Source organism: Oncorhynchus mykiss, chromosome 21 (assembly GCF_057628025.1).
Source record: "Oncorhynchus mykiss isolate SJ-2025 chromosome 21, ASM5762802v1, whole genome shotgun sequence".
NCBI classification, from domain to species: domain Eukaryota; kingdom Metazoa; phylum Chordata; class Actinopteri; order Salmoniformes; family Salmonidae; genus Oncorhynchus; species Oncorhynchus mykiss.
The window spans coordinates 37261765-37283098 of record NC_143042.1 but is presented as its reverse complement, the minus strand read 5'-3'; the positions used below and the strand labels follow the sequence as shown (position 1 = coordinate 37283098).

At 41.7% G+C, this 21334-nt stretch overlaps 2 protein-coding genes across 2 annotated transcripts; one reads left to right on the top strand and one right to left on the bottom strand.

The window, feature by feature from the left end:
• Positions 1–2202: 2202 nt before the first annotated feature.
• Positions 2203–15419, bottom strand: LOC110500483 (GMP reductase 2). Its single transcript, XM_021577872.3, has 10 exons — positions 15299–15419; positions 10578–10717; positions 10221–10340; positions 8310–8393; positions 7986–8159; positions 7668–7749; positions 7436–7542; positions 5014–5056; positions 4675–4834; positions 2203–4415 (listed from the first exon to the last, which is right to left on the bottom strand). Exons 2-10 carry the CDS (start codon positions 10662–10664, stop codon positions 4226–4228), a joined length of 1047 nt encoding a protein of 348 aa, XP_021433547.1. The 5' UTR covers positions 10665–10717; positions 15299–15419; the 3' UTR covers positions 2203–4225.
• A 243-nt stretch (positions 15420–15662) lies between these two features.
• Positions 15663–17251, top strand: LOC110500482 (ubiquitin-like protein NEDD8). The gene is made up of 4 exons (XM_021577871.3): positions 15663–15891; positions 16119–16166; positions 16320–16402; positions 16692–17251. Exons 1-4 carry the CDS (start codon positions 15874–15876, stop codon positions 16810–16812), a joined length of 270 nt encoding a protein of 89 aa, XP_021433546.1. The 5' UTR covers positions 15663–15873; the 3' UTR covers positions 16813–17251.
• Positions 17252–21334: the final 4083 nt, after the last annotated feature.

Sequence of the window (21334 nt, the reverse complement as noted above, 5' to 3'; positions counted from 1 at the left end):
TTATTAAAACAAGCACCATTCGCCAGAGTAACATGTTCTCAGGAGGAGACCCAGCCATTGCCAGACAGTATGGAGAGCAGCAGTGGGGATGCCCATGTGGAGAGGTCTATCACTTTCAACAGCAGTCTTACCACCACTGAAATCTAATGAGTGAGTCTCACCAGGGTCCCATGTGCAAGTGTGAGAGGGTTATCGGTATGCCGTATATAGAGGAATTCTGTGAGCATGTCTAGGAAATATCTTAAATGTATTGAATTCAGCTTGGATCCCGACTATTGTGCTGCCATGCTGCCATGCTATGTTGTCGTCATAGGTCTCTCTTTATGTGGTGTTCCTGGTGTCTCTCTTGCATTGTGTGTTTTGTCCTATATTTGTATTAAATGTTTAATCCCAGCCCCTGTCCTGACAGGATACTTTTTGCCTTGTGGTAGGCCATCATTGTAAATAAGAATTTGTTCTTAACTGACTTTCCTAGATAAATAAAGGTGAAACCAAATACAAATATTGTGTCTTACACTGGCTAGATTTCAGTTAACTTGCAAGGCAGGACTTTGTCTCCCCCTGCTGGTTAAATTACCCACCTATCACAATGTTGTCCCATTGAACTTCCATCTTTTCATGTCCCTTAATCACGTTTCATTGACCTCGTCATTGTACAATAAATAACGTAAATATTCAGTTGATTGAATGTAAATGCTGATGTTTCTGTCCAGATATTTTGAAATGGTTAATTTACAAACATGTCTGGGGAATACATTGCCATTTTCTTGATAGTATGCCAATATATCAAACAGTACAGTTTATTTATGTACTGTATTTTGTATACTATATTATGTGGATATTTCTGTCATGTTAAGATGTACTCTTAAAATGAACAATAAACAATGTACTAACAATGCTCTCTGAGTCAAGATCACTTTCTGAATCAAAATACAACATAACTTTAAAAAAACATAAGCCTACGCAACATAAACCAATTAAACAGTTGTGTAGCAATGAGGTTTGTGCAGTAGGCTATAGGCCCAATACATTCACTGCATATTGGCAATGCTTGCATTGCCCTGCTAATGTTGTTCTTCTCAGACCATCTTGAAATCATATTTAAACATGTTAGGTGTATGATCACACTGGTAATAGATCATTTGTTGTATTATTTGTGAGGCACAGCTGAGTGAGCATAATAATGACATTTTTTTTTATACTGGACCGATGGCCTGCATCTGATGGTCAGTCTGAGGGGAGAGAAGGAGCAGTGGTGAGGCTGCCTCTCACCGCTCACCGTCCCTCCGCTCTACCTTCCCTCCACTGGGGAAAGGGGACAGTTTTCCAGCTGATGTCAAAACCTATTTCTGCCTCATGCACAAATTCATGTTGTTACCCCTATGACCAGAGAAAGTGAAACAGTCCTTCACATTACAAAAGACAAGCCTCTAGTAATAATAAACACAAGCTTATCGGGAACACTTCGCCATCTATACTCCTTCATTGCAGCTGCAGTGATGGTTGCAGCGTGAGTGGAAGTAGGGAGAACATGCATTTTATGGCTTAACATGTTGACAGTGCTGAATAACAACTTAAACGTGAACTTACTCATAAAAACATCTGCTCTTTGCTGTATTCCTTGAGTCTCTCTGTAGTTGGGGTTTTAAACTCGCACAGTATACATTTTTGCTGTGCATTCCAGGCTTATTTTTAGTCTCTGGCTTGAGGAAACTGTGCAGATAGGTGATCTGAGCTAAAGTGTTGTAGGTGCACTTGATTTGCTCTCTGGGCCTGCATTGTAGGCGGGGTTGTATATTCAGACACATTAAATGATTCAAAATGGGAATACTTTGCCTTCCTTTTTCTGGGACTGCTGAATAAAGTGCACCTACCGCTAACTGTATGAAATAAATACAATTAAATAATTGTTAATTTCTAGATTCGAGACAATGTCTTAAGTAGTTGAACATGTTATTACTCCAACCTCGTCAAAGTAACAAACTGGGACGTTTTAATTTTCGTTAAAAAATACTTTATATCAAATGAGTGCCTTTGATTTGACAGCTTGCACTGTTCGATGCGAGACGACCGTTAGACCCGATGGCGTGTTTCTGCGCTTTATCGTTGTTTTATTTTACCTAAATGCTTGGTGATCTAGGAATGCCTTGGAGCTGGACCGGTCGATGGTGACCATTGCTCTAAAACAAACGGCGAAACAACTCATATGGAATGCTCTTTATTGGTCAGAACCAGAGGCGCAACTTTCACGGGGGCGGACATGTCATTCTGAAATTGCATTTTCAGTTTTATTATTGGAATATGATACAAAACCAGGCAATGGTGTGCTTTATGACCATGCGGACGACCCCGAGCGGTCGGGTAGGCTGTTTGGAGTGTTTATCCGACTGGTCAGAACTGACAAGACTGAAACAACAACAAATGTGGCTTAAAAACGGCATGACATGTTTGACTAAAACCAAAATATATGAAAAGGAATTATCCTGGAAAACACTATGAAGTAAAGTAAATATACAGACATAATGAAAACTAGTCAGTTGCACACCTTAAAATAATAATGCATAGACAACATTCTAGCAAAGTAACTGAATATCCAGTAAAGTAATAATGTGAATACTGATTGCATGGAGATTCTATAGTCTAATTGACAAAAGTGAGAAATTAACAGTAAATCGAGGTAACAATCAAAGCTGTCCTGCCTTCCTTACCATCAAAACATACTGTAGCGAATTCAGGAGGGAGCCCTGACAAGGACTCAAACCATGTCCAGTGACTGTCAAGCCAACACCTTAACCATTAAGCTAAGAAGTCCGAACCTCTTGACGAGGTCGCTAGGTGTTGTGTTAAGGTCGCTACAATACTTTGAATTAGGGTTGCAAAATCCCGGTTCCTTTCCCAAAATTCCCAAGTTCTCCAGAAATCCTGGTTGGGGGGTTTGCTGAATTTCCTGCTTTTTCTGCCATATTCTGGGAATCTTCCAAGTTCCACTCAGGACTTCTGGAAAACCTGGGAATTTGGGGAAAGTTACAGGAATTTTGCAACCCTACATTTTGTATTCCACAACAGTTTCCCTTCAACATGCGGTGTGTAATTTGACTGACCGGGTTGCTGCTGTAGCTGTACAGCACACGAAACCCCTGTTAGTATTTTCATTCAGTATCTATTTCCTCCTCGCCTTAATATTTGGTCCGCATGAGAATAGCAGAAAAACTAACTTGCTATGGGGAAAACGACTGGAATACTACATCAAGTGCAATATATATTTTAAGTTATTTTGAAAAGGATAAAATAATCTAAAATATTTTAAAATCAGCAGTATTGGTCATTATTATGAACATCTAAATCTCTTCACTGTATGTAGCCCGTCCAGTTGACACTTGAATTTGTTGACTATCTAAAATAATAAAAGCAGATGTTTTTAACACTTGCAATCTCAATATAGTACATACTTCATACAGTGAAATACTGTATATTCATTTATGGCATATGGTTTTCAAAACAGCATGGTGATGAGATGTCTTGAAAAACAGGGATGTGCATAGAAGTGTTAGGAAAATGGGGGATTGAGAGGTAAAGAGAGAGAGAGAGAGAGAGAGCGCAAGATCATGTGAAATGATAGGACATGGTAGATAATATTGGACATAGAGAGAAGCCTGTACTCACCGCCCCCAGAGCGGAATGGGAATGATTGAGCAAGATGACAAAAGAAAAACCTGGAAATACGTCCTGAAGTGCCCTCAGTTCACTTATTACCAAGAAATGTACATTTATGGCAGTTTAGAATAAGTCAAGTATGTTTAAAGTTGAATTATGAACTGGGTGGATTCGAGCCCTGAATGCTGATTGGTATGACAAAATGTTTATTTTTACTGCTCTAATTATGTTGGTAATCAGTTTATAATAGCAATAAGGCACCTTGAGGGTTTGTGGTATATGGCCAATATACCACGGCTAAGGGATGTATACAGGCACTACGCGTTGCGTCGTGTGTAAGAACAGCCCTTGGCCATGGTATATTGGCCATATACCACACCCCCTAATGCCTTTTGCTTAAATATGACTCTTAGATAAGGGATTGTTTGATAGTATTATCTAAAAAGGTTTTGGTTTTGGCAACCAAACATTTATCCTAGGTTTAAGTTTCTCAAATGACTGATTCTTACTATCAACGGTATGGTGTGTGTATATGTGTGTATGTGTGTGTGTGAACCAGCCTGGGCCTCGCCTAGTTATCATTCCCAAAGACGGTGTTGAGCTGCTGGGTGACCCTGATGAAGGTGGTCCTGCGGCTGAGCTCCTTGAGCTTCCCTGCGCCCACGTAGGTACAGGTGGAGCGGACCCCACCCAGGACATCCCGTATGGTCACGTCCACGGGACCCTTGTAGACTACCTCTACCGTCTTCCCTTCAGATGCCCTGGGGGAAGAAGAAGGAACGGTTTCGCTATCTCTTATTCTTCCCCAGATTAGAGTCCTGTCAAGGGGGTGTACTTGTACATCAAGCTGCCTCATGCTACAGAAACAGGAGATAGGTTCCTGGCATGCCCCTGTGGGCCGTTCTGACTCAGACAAGGCTTACTTGTCCAATACTGACTTACTACTTCTTCTTTCCCTAAAGTGTGCTACACAGTTAAAAACGGCTAATTTCCTGCTTTGCTGCCAGTAGCATCTCTGACCTGTACTCGGCCACACCCCCGGCGTGTCTCTTCATGGCCGTGTCGGAGCTCATGCCGTAGAACAGCTTGTACTTCTTCCCGTTCTTCTCGATGACCTCGCCCCCGCTCTCTGAGTGGCCGGCCAGCATCCCGCCCAGCATCACAAAGTCCGCCCCGGCACCTGTGAGTCACACACAACCACAGCACACAGCCAATCAAAATGCAGAGCAAATCCAGCCGGGGTCAGACACATAGTAAGTACTCTGTTGTAGAGTCTCTGTACATGGTTGAAGGCTGATTAAAGTAAGTACTGTGTGCTCTGTGAGCTGAAAAATCGAATTTGACCGTTACAAAACTCACCAAAAGCCTTGGAAACGTCACCAGGGCAAGTGCACCCACCATCCTTTATGAGAGAAAAAGAAAATAGGGAATAATAAGATTGTGCACATTTTCAGACAAAGTCTCTGCCTACGGAACAATCTTTGTATGTACAGGGACACGCCTTGTTTATAAATAAGAATATCATGTTTTAAACACTTGCACATTAATGTGGATGCTACAGTGATTACGGATAGTCCTGAATGAATTGTGAATAATGACGAGTCATAGCGTCCACATTCATTGTAGATGTGATAGAAACATATTCTATTCTTATTTACAATAAAAGTGACTCCAAAATGACACAATACATTATTTACCATTCATTTGTAATGGGCACAAATATAATCGAAAACACAAACAAAACAAACAGCAGATGCATCCAACAAGTTTGTAGAGTCACAATCTCGATGTATTCTGCTTGGAATATGAGACAAAATACAAAACGTTTGACTACACTATAAGTGAAACTGTCCCAATACTTTAGGTCCCCTAAAATGGAGGGACTATGTTCAAAAAAATGCTGTAATTTCTACACGGATCACCAGATATGGATGGAAATACCCTCAAATTAAAGCAGACAGTCTGCACTTTAACCCCATAGTCATTGTATAATTTTAGAATCCAAAGTGCTGGAGTACAAATCAACACAAAAAGACGTGTCACTGTCCCAATACTTTGAATGTACAGTTCATTCAGAAAGTATTCAGACCCCTTGACCTTTTCCACATTTTGTTACGTTACAGCCTTATTCTAAAATGGATTTGTTAAAAATCCTCATCAATCTACACACAATAGCCCATAAGCAAAAACAGGTCTTTAGATTTTTTTTTAAAAATGTATATGTTCCAAAAACAAATTGAAATATCACCTTTATATAAGTATTCAGACCCTTTACTCAGTACTTTGTTAAAGCACCTTTGGCAGCGATTACAGCCTCGAGTCTTCTTGGGTATGACGTTACAAACTTGGCACACCTGTATTTGGGAAGTTTATCCCATTCTTCTCTGCAGATCCTCTCAAGCTCTGTCAGGTTGGATGGGGAGCGTCGCTGCACAGCTATTTTCAGGTCTCTCCAGAGATGTTCGATCGGGTTCAAGTCCGGGCTCTGGCTGGGCCACTCAAGGACATTTAGAGACTTGTCCCGAAGCCACTCTTGCGTTGACAACAACCCTAAGCACACATCCAAGACCTGTTAGAAGGTGAACCTTTGCCCCAGTCTGAGGTCCTGAGTGCTCTGGAGCAGGTTTTCATCAAGGATCTCTCTGTTCTTTGCTCTGTTCATCTTTCCCTCGATCCTGACTAGTATCTCAGTAACTGCCCCTGAAAAACATCCCCACAATATGATTCTGCCACCACCATGCTTCACCATAGGGATGGTGCCAGATTTCCTCAAAACGTGACGCTTGGCATTCAGGTCAAAGAGTTCAATCTTGGTTTCATCAGAACAGAGAATCTTGTTTCTCATAGTCAGAGTCCTTTAGGTGCCTTTTGGCAAACTCCAAGTGGGCTGTCATGTGCCTTTTACTGAGAAGTGGCTTTTGTCTGGCCACTCTACCATAAAAGCCTGATTGGTGGAGTGCTGCAGAGACGGTTGTCCTTCTGGAAGGTTCTCCCATTTCCACAGAGGAACTCTAGACCTCTGTCAAAGTGACCATCTGGTTCTTGGTCACCTCCCTGACCAATGTCCTTCTCCCCAGATTGCTCAGTTTGGCCGGGCGGCCAGCTCTAGGAAGAGTCTTGGTGGTTCCAAACTTCTTCCATTTAAGAATGATGGAAGCCACTGTGTTCTTGGGGATCTTCAATGATGCAGACATTTTTTGGTAACCTTCCCCAGATCTGTGCCTCGACACAAACCTGTCTCGGACCTCTACGGACAACTCCTTTGACCTCATGACTTGGTTTTTGCTCTGACATGCACTGTCAACTGTGGGACCTTCTATAGACAGGTGTGTGCCTTTCCAAATCATGTCTAATCAACTTAATTTACCCCACGTGAACTCCAATGAAGTTGTAGAAACATCTCAAATATGATCAAAGTAAACAGGACGCACCTAAACTGAATTTCGAGTCTCATAGCAAAGGGTTCTGAATAATTATATGAATAAGGTATTTCTGTTTTTGATCTTTTATAAATTAGCAAAAATGTCTAAAAACCTGTTTTCACTTCGTCATTATGGGGTATTGTGTGTAGATTGATGAGATTATACTTTAAAAAATATATATTTTAGAATAAGGCTGTAATGTAACAAAACGTGGAAAAAGTGAAGGGGTCTGAATACTTTCCAAATGCACTGTATGTGTGTATAATGATGTTCAGGGTGTATAAACGTTTTATAAAGACTGTTGAGCCAAAAGGATGTGAGTGTATAACTATAGGTGTATAATAATAATGGAGGCTTACAGAGATTATGTGTCCGCCCAGGCCGTGGGCAGCATCTGCACACTCTATCACAGCGCTCAGCTGGGGATAACCCACCCCTGTTTTCTTACGGGTGGTGCACACAGAGCCTACAGACAGACATACATACAGACAGAAAGTTGAGTGTTTATCAGTATGATCACACTAAGGCTTCAATCCAATATGACGATCCAGAAAAAACAGCAATGTGATAGTCCCCAGTTTATGACATCACCTGGTCCGATGCCCACTTTGATGATGTCAGCGCCAGCGAGGATCAGCTCCTCCACCATCTCCCCGGTAACCACATTCCCCGCCTGTGGCAAAGACAACACAATCACTTTAAATGGTGCACTACTATATAGTGCACTACTTTTGACTAGTCCTATATGGATTCAATTGACACCCTGAGTGCACTTCTTCGACAAGAGCCCTCGGGAATAGTGTGATTTGAGACGTATCAACTATCATCCACGTCATCACTGTAAAAACACTCCAAAAGGCCTAACTAGAGTTCGCCCAATGGAAAAGACAGCGTAGAGGAGTCACTGACCATGATGGTGTGTGTCGGGTACTTCTGACGCACGTCTTTAACAAAGTGGACAAAGTGCTCAGAGTAGCCATTGGCCACATCCACACAGATGTACTGGAGCTGAGGCACAGCGGCTGTGATCTCACCCAGCCTGTCAAAGTCCCCTTCGCCTGTCCCTGTGCTGACTGCCATACTCTAAGAGAGAGGGAGCGAGAGAGTCAGAGAGCGAGAGAAAGAGATAGAGAGACCAAATTAACACATCATTTCAAAAACAAGAGGAGTCTTGTCATACAGTTATTACAAGGAGTCATACATTGGATTGCAACTGATATTGTTTCAACGTACCGGTACACATTCTGGATTCTTTGTTGCAAACTCCTTCCAGTCATCTACTGAATAGTGCTTGTGAATGGCAGTGAAGAGTGTGAACTGTGGGGGAGAAAGAGAGACAAGAACACTTACTTTACAAACACCTTTAAAGTTATAAAACCTATGTGTACAGAGACTTCAGAAAGTATTCAGACCCCTTGACTTTTTCCACATTTTGTTACGTTACAGCGTTATTCAAAAAATGGATGAAAAAAAAACTCTGATCTACACACAATATCACATAATGACAAGGTGAAAACAGGTTTTTAGAAATGTTTGCAAATGTATATAAAATAAGGAACAGAAATACTTTATTTACATAAGCATTCAGAGCTATACAACTCTAAATTGAACTCTGCATCCTGTTTCCATTGATCATACTTGAGATGTTTCTACAACTTGACTGGAGTCCACCTGTGGTAAGTTCAATTGATTGGACATAATTTGGAAAGGCACACACCTGTCTATAGAAGGTCCCACAATTGACAGTGCAAAAACCAAGCCATGTGGTCGAGGGAATTGTCCGTAGAACTCTGAGACAGGATTGTGTCGAGGCACAGATCTGGGGAAGGGTACCAAAACATTTACGCAGCATTGAAGATCCCCAAGAACACAGTGGCCTCCATCATTCTTAAATGGAAGAAGTTTGGAACCACCAAGACTCTTCCTAGAGCTGGCCGCCCGGCCAAACTGAGCAATCGAGGGAGAAGGGCCTTGGTCAGGGAGGTGACCAAGAACACAATGGTCACTCTGACAGAGCTCTAGAGTTCCTCTGTGGAAATGGGAGAACCTTCCAGAAGGACAACCATCTCTGCAGCACTCCACCAATCAGGCCTTTATGGTAGAGTTGCCAGGCAGAAGTCACTCCTCAGTAAAAGGCACATACATGACAGCCCGCTTGGAGTTTGCCAAAAGGCACCTAAAGACTTTCAGACTATGAGAAACAAGATTATCTGGTCTGATGAAACCAAGATTGAACTCTTTGGCCTGAATGCCAAGCGTCACGTCTGGAGGAAACCTGGCAACATCCCTATGGTGAAGCATGGTAGTGGCAGCATCATGCTGCAGTGATGTTCTTCAGTGGCAGGGACTGGGAGACTAGTCAGGATCGAGGAAAATATGAACTGAGCAAGTACAGAGAGATCCTTGATAAAAACCTGCTCCAGAGTGCTCAAGACATCAGACTGGGGTGACGGTTCACCTTCCAACATTACAACGACCCTAAGCACACAGCCAAGACAATGCAGGAGTGGCTTTGGGGCAAGTCTCTGAAAGTCCTTGAGTGGCCCAGCCAGAGTCCGGACTTGAACCCGATTGAACATCTCTGGAGAGACCTGAAAATAGCTGTGCAGTGACGCTCCCTATCCAACTTGACAGAGATTGAGAGGATCTGCAGAGAAGAATGGGAGAAACTCCCCAAATACAGGTGTGCCAAGCTTGTGGCATCATACCCAAGAATACTCAATGGTGTAATCGCTGCCAAAGGTGCTTCAACAAAGTACTGAGTAAAGGGCCTGAACACTTATGTAAATGTGATATTTCAGTTGTTTATTTTTAATAAATTAGTAAATATTTCTAAAAACATGTTTTTGCTTTGTTATTATGGGGTATTGTGTGTGGATTGATGAGGGGGAAAAAACAATTTAATACATTTTACAACAAGACTGTAACGTAACAAAATGTGGAAAAAAGGTGTCTGAATACTTTCCGAAGGCACTGTACTGTATTTGTATTTTGCTTTCTATGGGAGCCAGGAGGGGATATTTGTGGGAGTAGAGGTTGTTTAGTATTAGAAGGTTGGACTGAGGGAGGAGGTTGATGATTGCTTTTTGCTATCTATACCCAATGATGTATATACACACACTATGTATTTCTCTATCTCTATACCTTGGACAAAGCCAGAGCCATCTCGAAGGTGCCGACAGTGTCCATGTTGGCTGCAACAATGGGGATTCCTCTGTAGCTTCCCTTGGAGTTCCTGAAGGTGTAACTTCTCATCAGGTCCACCTGGAGAAGGACAGACAGAAAGGCAGACAGGCAGAAAAGCAGGCAGACAGGCAGAAAAGCAGGCAGGCAAAAAGACAAAGACAGACATACGTACGGAGGGACAGACAGACGTGTTATAATTAGAGAAAAAGCCTTAATTTTTATTGAAGAGCGATACGCTGTATTTGTACAAATGGGTATTTGAATACAACAGAACAATACATAAACAGTACAACATAGGACAAATGAGTTATGCACCTCACTACGGGACTTGAGTGTGCTTCGTTTCGGACGGAGAAGTACATCCTTGAAGTCCAACTTGATGTCGTTCTCAATGCGAGGCATTTCTACTGCTGGTTATCTGTAGTATGGACACGTTGTATCTTTTTCTGCTCTGTCTGCAATGAGGTCGACAAAACGAACAACAGAATAGAACAGGCTGTCACACCAACACAAGGTTGTGTTGGTTACTTTCTAAATGTAATCCGTTACAGTTACTAGTTACCTGTCCTAAATTTGAATCAGTAACGTATTTTCTGGATTACCCAAATCCGTAATTACTTTCAGTTACTTTTGGATTACTTTCCCCTTAAAAGGTATTAGCAGAAGACAAAAATAATCCATCAAACACATCTGGCGTGTCATCATAGCGGTCTCTGACTTGTGGTCAGATATCCTAAGTGAATAAAACAATAATCCAAGAAGTAATCATCTAGTTTTTCAAAAGTATCTGTAATCTGATTACAATATTTTGTAATGTAATGTAATGTAACTGAGTAAATGTTTTTAAAAAATTGGGTAGTCAGATTACATCTCAGCTACCATTATGAGAACCATGTGTTTCTTAGAGCTTGGTGAGTGTACTGTAAGGTCGTCCTATGGTTATTTTGCATACAACCTTCTCACAACTTCCTGGGAATGGTGCAGGATAGTTGCTTGGCTTTGGAACATTCTCAGCACATTTAACGAACTTGACAAGAAACATTATTTTCTTGGTATTTCATTAGGCTGCTTTAACAGAACGTTTCCTAAAAGTTCAAACACGTTCTAGGAACGTTCTCCAACTGGTTTGACATTGGGTATGTTCTCAAATAGGCTAGTTTAGAGAATGTTAAGAAAAAAATATATGGTGGGAATTTCCGCACTTCAGCATAATATTTCCTACAGGTTTCCTCATGGTTGTAGTTAAAGTAATCAGCGGTGTCAAACTCATTCCATGGAGAGCCATGTGTCTGCAGGTTTTTGTTTTTTCCTTTCAATTAAGACCTAAACTACCAGGTGAGGAGAGTTCCCTACTAGTTAGTGACCTTAATTCATCAATCAAGTACAAGGCTGAAGCGAAAACCGAAAAGCGAAAAACATGGAATTCAGTAACAGTTAAGAAAAACAAAAACCTAAAAAAAACTATAATTTTTGTTTTCAGAGCGTTAATAAAACCTCCCAGGAAAAATTTCAAGGAACCATAGTAAAACGTTTTCAGAACCTCGCTGCAACCTAAAAATAAACGTTCCCAGAACAGGCTACATTTTCACTTCTGTTCTCAGTGCATTTAAATAAATTAGTAAATCAGTTTTACCAGTCAGGAAACGTATGGACTTGCTCCCAGAAACAATGTCAAACCAAAAACATACGTTCCCACAACTTACATGTAATCACTTACCACTCCACAACCCTCCCATACACACGCACTCACTCAAACTTAACGCACAAATGCACGCACAATATTTGTATTAATTCATTCACTTGTATGATGATACAAATTCCAATCAAACATAAGGAAAAACGAGGGAGAATGTGATAAACAATGTGTGCCTTACAAATAGGTCACAGAAAACATTTCATTTTAGTGACAGTGGGGCAAGAAAAACAATACATCCTTTAAAATGTTTAAAGTCATTTTATAATCCTCACTATCAAATGAACAGAATATCCATAATGGGCCAATTGAGATATCGCTTGTGACTAATGAATTTCAGTTAATTACTATAGAAAGTTTCAAATTACTATAGAAAGTTTCAAAGTGGCACCGTCATAGGATGCCACCTTTCAAACAAGTCAGTTCGTCAAATTTCTGCCCTGCTAAAGCTGCCCCGGTCAACTGTAAGTGCTGTTATTGTGAAGTGGAAACGTCTAGGAGCAACAACGACTCGGCCGCAAAGTGGTAGGCCACATAAGCTCACAGAACGGGACTGCCGAGTGCTGAAGCACGTAGAGCGTAAAAATCACCTGTCCTCGGTTGCAACACTCACTACTGTGTTCCAAACTGCCTCTGGAAGCAACGTCAGCACAGTAACTGTTAGATGGGAGCTTCATGAAATGGGTTTCCATGGCCGAGCAGCTAGACACAAGCCTAAGGTCACCATGCACAGTGCCAAGCGTCGGCTGGGGTGGTGTAAAGCGTGCCACTATTGGACTCTGAAGCAGTGGAAACGCGTTCTCTGGAGTGATGAATCACGCTCCACTATCTGGCAGTCCGATGGACGAATCTGGGGTTTGACGGATGCCAGGAGAACGCCACCTACACCTACAGTGCTAACTGTAAAGTTTGGTGGAGGAGGAATAATGGTCTGGGGTTGTTTTTCATTGTTCGAGCTAGGCCCCTTAGTTCCAGTGAAGAGAAATCTTCAAATCAAATCAAACCACACTGCCAGTTCTCTGACCTCCTCCCTATAGGCTGTCTCATCGTTGTCGGAGATCAGGCCTACCACTGTTATGTCGTCAGCAAACTTAATGATGGTGTTGGAGTCGTGTTTGGCCACGCAGTCGTGGGTGAACAGGGAATACAGGAGGGGACTAAGTACACACCCCTGTGGGGCCCCAGTGTTAAGGATTAGCGTGGCAGACGTGTTGTTGCCTACTCTTACCACCAGAGGGAGTCCTGTCAGGAAGTCCAGGATCCAGTTGCAGAGGGAGGTGTTGAGTCCCAGAGTCCTTAGCTTAGTGATGAGCTTCGTGGGCACTTTGGTGTTGAACATTGAGTTGTAGTCAATGAACAGCATTCTCACATTGGTGTTCCTTTTGTCCAATTGAGAAAGGGCAGAGTGGAGTGCGATTGAGATTGCGTCATCTGTGGATCTGTTGGGGCGGTATGCGAATTGAAGTGGGTCTAGGGTGTCTGGGAGGATGCTGTTGATGTGAGCCATGACCAGCCTTTCAAAACACTTCATGGCTACCGACGTGAGTGCCACGGGGCAGTAATCATTTAGGCAGGTTACCGTCACTTCCTTGGGCACAGGGACTACGGTGGTCTGCTTGAAACATGTAGGTATTTCAGACTCGGTCAGGGAGAGGTTGAAAATATCAGTGAAGACACTTGCCAGTTGGTCCACGCATGTTTTGAGTACACGTCCTGGTAATCCGTCTGGCCCAGCGGCTTTGTGAATGTTGACCTGTTTAAAGGTTTTGTTCACATCGGCAACTGAGAGCGTTATCACACAGTCATCCAGAACAGCTGGTGCTTTTTTTCTTCTTTCCTGATTGCACGTGACATGCTGGTAAAAATAAAAAGTTGTTAAAACTGATTTGTGTTTGCCTGCAGTAAAGTCCCCGGCTAGGAGTGCCGATTCTGGGTGAGCATTTTCTTCTTTGCTTATGGCCTTATAGAGTTGGTTGAGAGCGGTCTAAGTGCCAGCTTCGCTTTGTGGTGGGAAATAGACGGCTACGAATAATACAGATGAGAACTCTCTTAGTAGATAGTGTGGTCGACAGCTTATCATAAGGTACTCTATCTCAGGCGAGCAATACCTCAAGACTTCTTTAACATTAGACATCATGCACCAGCTGTTATTGACAAAAAGACACACACCCCCACTCCTCGTCTTACCAGAGGTACCGTCTCTGTTCTGCCGGTGCATGGAAAATCCCACCAGCTCTAAATTGGCAGTTTCTTCATTCAGCCACGTTTTGGTGAAACATAAGATGTTACAGTTTTTAATGTCCCTTTGGCAGGATAATCTTAATAGTAGGTCATGAATTTTATTTTCCAACTATTGCACGTTAGCAAGGAGAATGGAAGGCATTGGGAATTTGCTCGCTCGCCTCCAGATTCTCAGAAGGATCTCCAATCTGCGTCCTCTTTTCCGGTGTCTTTTCCTCACCCAAGAGGCTTGGATCTGGGCCTGTTCTAGTGAAAGCAGGATATACTTCTCGTCAGACTCGTTAAAGGAAAACGTTTCTTCCAGTCCGCGGTGAGTAATGGCTTTTCTGATCTGCAGAATTTATTTTCGGTCATAAGAGACGGTAGCAGCAATATTATGTACACAATAAGTTACGAAATAAGTTACACAAAACGTTGTTTTTTTAAAATTGCACAATTGGTTGGGAGAATGTAAAACGTCAGCCATGTTCTTCGGCGCCATCTAACGCTACAGCTTACAATGACATTCTAGATGATTCTGTGCTTCCAACTTTGTGGCAACAGTTTGGGGAAGGCCCTTTCCTGTTTCCGCATGGCAATGCCCCCGTGCACAAAGCGAGGTCATACAGAAATGGTTTGTTGAGATCGGTGTGGAAGAACTTGACTGGCCTCCACAGAGCCCTGACCTCAACCCCATGAAACACCTTTGGGATGAATTGGAATGCCAACTGCAAGCCAGGCCTAATCCCCCAACCTCACTAATGCTCTTGTGGCTGAATGGAAGCATGTCCCTGCAGCAGTGTTCCAACATCTGGTGAAAAGACTTCCCAGAATAGTGGAGGCTGTTATAGCAGCAAAGGGGGGACCATCTCCATATTAATGCCCATGATTTTGGAATGAGATTTTCGACGAGCAGGTGTCGACATGTAACGTAGCTACTCGAAAAAAATCTAGTCAATACAGGCTATCCTGCTGTCATTTCGATGGTCCTGTCAAAATTCAAGGTTAGCTAATATTGAATCAAAACCGCCAAATTAGGTTAAATTCCCTATATCTGTACGGTTAGATGTAATTATATAAGTAACCATATTCTTCTCTACGAAATGAGGCATAAACTTCTTACCGTTATGAAATGTGTGAGAAAGATATCTTATTTCACCAGCACTGTTTCCGCTACAAATGCGAGGCATTTAAGAGGACGGGTCTTTACTGTAAAGCCATTATTGTAGTTCTAATATTCGGCTATCTGTGATATTTTTGGTGCAGTGGAGGTTGAGAAAAGACTACAAATAAAGACTAATTTACGTAATTCCCATGACTCATTTCCGTACGTTTTTAAAAAGGTCTACGAAAATGTATTTTTTTTAACAGTAGTTATGGGGCTACCTCTAGGGATTTTTCGAACAGTAACTAAACTATTTAAATAAACATATTTAATCTAATACAACTTTTTGACGGAGAAAACGTAACACCGTAGTTTACTAAGCACATCGCGGAACTCTTTCGTTGTGAGCACGGAGAATAGTGGGACCTATTTCTGAGAAACACAGGAACTTCAATTGAATTATTTGCGACAAAGAAAGATTGGTGTAGAAATGTCTCATGTTGTAGCTAAGCAGGATACCACATTTATCTGATATTACACAGATACCAATTCAGTTATAATATAATTGTGTTTAGAAAACAAAATAAGTCAAAATGTTGATTAAAGTCAAGGTAAGAGAACGTCAGACATACAGTATATGCAGCCACACAAGCAATTTGGCTAGTTTAGGTTTTAATTCTGCTGCTCAGTGTACACAGTCAGTAAGTAGCTAGCTAGCTACATGGGTCCATAAAATAAGAATCGAATAACTTGGATCATAAGTAACTAACTGACGTGTGCTGGTAATGAAGGCATCCTCTTAACATGACTAACTATTTGATCAATGTCTGTCTCTCAGACACTCACTGGGAAAGAAATTGAGATTGACATAGAGCCCACAGACAAGGTATGTGCTAGAATTTTTTCCACTATTCCCATTGTTCCTTATCTGTGTGTGTGTGTGTGTGTGTGTGTGTGCGCGCATGCCACAGCCCTCAGTGAAACAATACAGTGATATTATGTATTCAGTGTGTGTATTCTCTGGCTCGTCTCTTGTCAGGTGGAGAGGATTAAAGAGCGAGTGGAGGAGAAAGAGGGGATTCCGCCTCAGCAGCAGAGGTTGATCTACAGTGGGAAACAAATGTAAGGCACAGAGGCAACATCGTGGAATTAATCATGTGTAAAAGAAACCTTAGCTTATATATTCTCTGTGTTCAAGTGATTGCGCCGCATTAGTCTTGGAAGTTCCAGACCTAGGGCAACAGCACTGGACCATTGTTAATGTAGGAGGCAACCCGTCTTCCTAGGAAGAGTACACATCCACAGACATTCTCTCTAGTCAGTGGTCAGATAACAACACACACAAAAATAACAGTTTGTGCATGAGAATGAAATTGTCCCTCTCTTCCTAATATCAGTTTATTTTCCTCAGGAACGATGAGAAGACAGCTGCAGACTACAAGATCCAGGGAGGCTCCGTACTACATCTGGTCCTTGCGCTAAGAGGAGGGGAGGTCCTCCACTGTCCCACGAGCCTCCTGCTTGCCTTGTAACCACCACACCCGCCTTGGCCCCAGTAGATGTTGCCCTTAGGCACAGATCTAGGATCAGCTTAAACCTCCTCAAATCCAAACCATAACCATTATGGGCTATAAATGCTGAACTGACCATAGATCAGTGATTATGGGCAACTTCAGCCCTCTCCCCTTGGGACAGGCCACCCTAGACCTTCTTGGAGACATATTACCCTGTTACAATCACTCGTGTCATTAATATTAAAATATGAGAGCCCTGCTTCATATCTGTAAAGAGAAGGTTTTGTCCTTTGGGCTTATCACCGTGTCAGCACTCGCTCCTGTCCCTCCCTCTTTTGAGTGCATCAAACTGATGATGCCGATGTTACGTTTACAGTGCATGAAAGTGAGAAATTAATATTATTTTAAGTAGATTAATGTAATGGTTTAGTTTGTCAATAAAAAAAAACATCAGTTATCAGTGTCATTAATGATGTGTTTAATGTTATAGAACTGAAAGGTACGTTCTGTAGGAAAAATACAAATGCCACGCCAGTCATCAACAATGAATATACTTCAGTATATATTTATTTATCTCTATATGTACATTCATGCTGAAACTCACAAAAATAATCCATAAGAGACAGGAGTTTGGTAGAAAGTTAAACATTTATCATGTGGTCAAGAAAATCTCCTGGCTCTATGTGTAAGGGAGATGGTTGGACTCAAAAATAATTTGCAGCAGAAAAGTATTTAAATAGCTTAATTTATTTGAACTATCTGTCTATTTGGCTCCCAATGGTGCCAGGAGGATTAAGTATGGGGCTCACAATCATATTGCTTGGAACAAAAACGTAGTGAGACCTCACATCATGTATTGCATGGCTTTTAGCGCGTCCATCTCCATCAACACATAGATAGGCATAGTGTGGTTTAATCAGGCTAGCAAAAGACAAGAAGGTGGGCAATGATTTACTGAGGTGTGTTTTGCAATACATAAAAATAGAATCTACCTATTTTATTTCTATGTTGCAGTACTACACACACCAAGGCTTCTACTCTATATTCCTGAACCACCATTGAAGGCCTGCAGTTCTCTGTTTGGTCTGTGTCAAGGGAGGCAATTACTTGGCGTTATTAAATAGCTCATCAGTGTAGATGAGGCAGTGATTGAGTAGCCTGGTTCTATCTGTAGTCTACATGCTTTAGCCATTCATTGTACGCTACCACAGTGATAGTCATGGTTGCATATACAGATCTAAGACCAGGCTAATATTGACCAAGCAGAACAGAAGGTCTGATACTACAACGTTAGCAGAACAGTAGGTCTGATACTACAATGTTGCTACAACGATTTCTCATTGGTAACGCATAGTAGTTGAAAATATGAATATTCTACTGAAGGAAATAGCAAAATGGGGATATTTAAGTGCTATGCCTGTGGGATTCTTCCTCAGTAATACACAAATGATACACATTGGGTTTAACATTGGGTTACCATGACTGTATATGAAGCCGTCAACCCTGTGCACATGCATCGCAATGTCCTTCTGTTGTAAGAGTAAAGCCCTATTGTTTCTGAGGCGACTGAGCTGATGGTAGTGGATTAATAATGCACAGTTATGTCGATAAAGAGGATACATTACCCATTTTAAAAAACAACATGTTTTTCCTGTGGTGAGTTCCCATACAGTACGTACAGTAGAATATATAGTTAATGTGACATCTAGTGATATATAGGCACAAAACACATCCATATCACACAACTTTCAGACACCCTGTCTGAGCTACAGTATATGTTGAATTTCCAGGCAGACTACATTGCAGATGCATGCCAGATCTCACAACGCCTGGGTAGGTGTTTAACACATCAGCTAACCACATTATATAATATAGCAATCTGATGCCTGACTGCCCAGTTGATGACGTGACACATAACCATTGATTGATGCAATGCAACATCAGCAATGTAGTCGCCCTGGAACTCGACCTTTGACCCTGAACAAACGCTGTGATTATTAAACCTTCACAAGGACAACAGACACCAACCCATACCATGACTTTTGACTTGTGCTAGCACTGCAGAGGGCAAACTGTCTCTATACAAACTGGTTGACTTATCATAAACTGCATGTATAGATGTATATTGGTTTCAATGACTTAATACTGTAAAGTATGTGTCTACGATCCAAATCTGTATTATTATTGTACATTATTAATACAACTGCATCCATTACATTATTTTTGTATCTGCATGATCAGTAAATGACCATCGGAAATAATGTTAATGTGATTTCAGAGGAATGTGTATACATTTATGAAAGATTAAGACATCTAGACTAAAGGAATGACTTCTTCACTTCACTGGTAAGAGGCCTTAAGACAAAGGTGGTGGTCATTAACATAAAGCCAGCCCTCTATGGAAACCGGTAAACTCTTGAGTGTTCATTGGTTTTTGGCAGTGTGGAGAAGGCAGTGTGAATGTACTGAGAAGGCTGGTTATAAAATCTGAAGAAGAACAGTGTGTGTACGTGTGTGTTTCAAAGGTCAAATAGCAAGGCCATTGTTGGTATACTGGGCCACACCACCATCCATAGTATACACTACCGGTCAAAAGATTTAGAACACCTACTCATTCAAGGGTTTTTCTTTATGTTTTACTATTTTCTACATTGTAGAATAATAGTGAGGACATCAAAACTATGAAATAACACATTGAATCATGTAGTAACCAAAAATGTAGCCAATAGCCCCCCTTTGCCTTGATGACAGCTTTGCACACATTCTTGGCATTCTCTCTTTATGAGGTAGTCACCTGGAATGCATCTTTCTGTCTCTCTCTTTCTCTCTTTTCTCTCCTCTCGGAGGACCTGAGCCTGATGACTCCTTGCTATACCCAGTCCACCTGGTCGTGCTGGTGCTCCACTTTCAACTGTTCTGCCTGCGGCTACAAAACCCTGACCTGTTCACTGGACGTGCTACCTTGTCCCAGACCTGCTGTTTTTGACTCTCTCTCTACCGCACCTTCTGTCTCTAACTCTGAATTATCGGCTATGAATATCCAACTGACATTTACTCCTGAGGTGCTGACCTGTTGCACCCTATACAACCACTGTGATTATTATTATTTGACCCTGCTAGTCATCTATGAGCGTTTGAACATCTTGGCCATGTTCTGATATAATCTCCACCTGGCACAGCCAGATTTCTTCCTAGGTTCTAGCCTTTCTAGGGAGTTTTTCCTAGCCACAGTGCTTCTACATTTGCATTGCTTGCCGTTTGTGGTTTTAGGCTGGGTTTCTGTACAGCACTTTGTGACATCGGCTGATGTAATAAGGGCTTTATAAATACATTTGATTGATTGATTAACAGGTGTGCCTTCTTAAAAGTTTATTTGTGGAATTTCTTTCCTTCTTAGTGTGTTTGAGCCAATCAGTTGTGTTGTGACAAGGTAGGAGGGTATATAGAAGATAGACCTATTTGGTAAAAGTCCATATTATGGCACTTTTACCACTTTTACTATTTGGATAGTCCATATTATGGCAAAAAACAGCTCAAATAAGCAAAGAGAAATGAGAGTTCATCATTACTTTAAGACATGAAGGTCAGTCGATACGGAATATTTCAGGAACTTTGAAAGTTTCTTCAAGTGCAGTCTCAAAAACCATCAAGCGCTATGATGAAACTGGATCTCATGAGGACCGCCACAGGAATGGAAGACCCAGAGTTACCTCTGCCGCAGAGGACAAGTTCATTAGAGTTACCAGCCTCAGAAATTGCAGCCCAAATAAATGCTTCACAGAGTTCAAGTAACAGACACATCTCAACATCAACTGTTCAGAGGACTGTGTGAATCAGGTCTTCATGGTCGAATTGCTGCAAAGAAACCACTACTAAAGGACACCAGTAAGAAGAAGAGACTTGGTTGGGCCAAGAAACACGAGCAATGCGGTGTGGGTGAACAGACGATTTCCGCAAGTGTAATTCCCACTGTAAAGCATGGAGGAGGTGTTATGGTGTGGGGGTGCTTTGCTGGTGACACTGTCTGTGATTTATTTAGAATTCACACTTACCCAGAATGGCCACCACAGCATTCTGCAGCGATACGCCATCCCATCTGGTTTAGGCAAAGTGGGACTATCACTATGTATTTGTTTTTCAACAGAACAATGACCCAACACACCTCCAGACTGTGTAAGGGCTATTTTACCAAGAAGGAAAATGATGGAGTGCTGCATCAGATGACCTGGCCTCCACAATCCCCCGACCTCAACCAAATTGAGATGGTTTGGGATGAGTCCGACCGCAGAGTGAAGAAAAAGCAGCCAACAAGTGCTCAGCATATGTGGGAACTCCATCAAGACTGTTGGAAAAGCATTCCAGGTGAAGCTGGTTGAGTGAATGCCAAGCGTGTGCAAAGATGTCATCAAGGCTATTAGAAGAATCTCATTTGTTTAACACTTTTTTGGTTACTACATGATTCCATATGTGTTATTTCATAGTTTTGATATCTTCACTATTATACAATGCAGACAATAGTGAAAATAAAGAAAAACCCTTG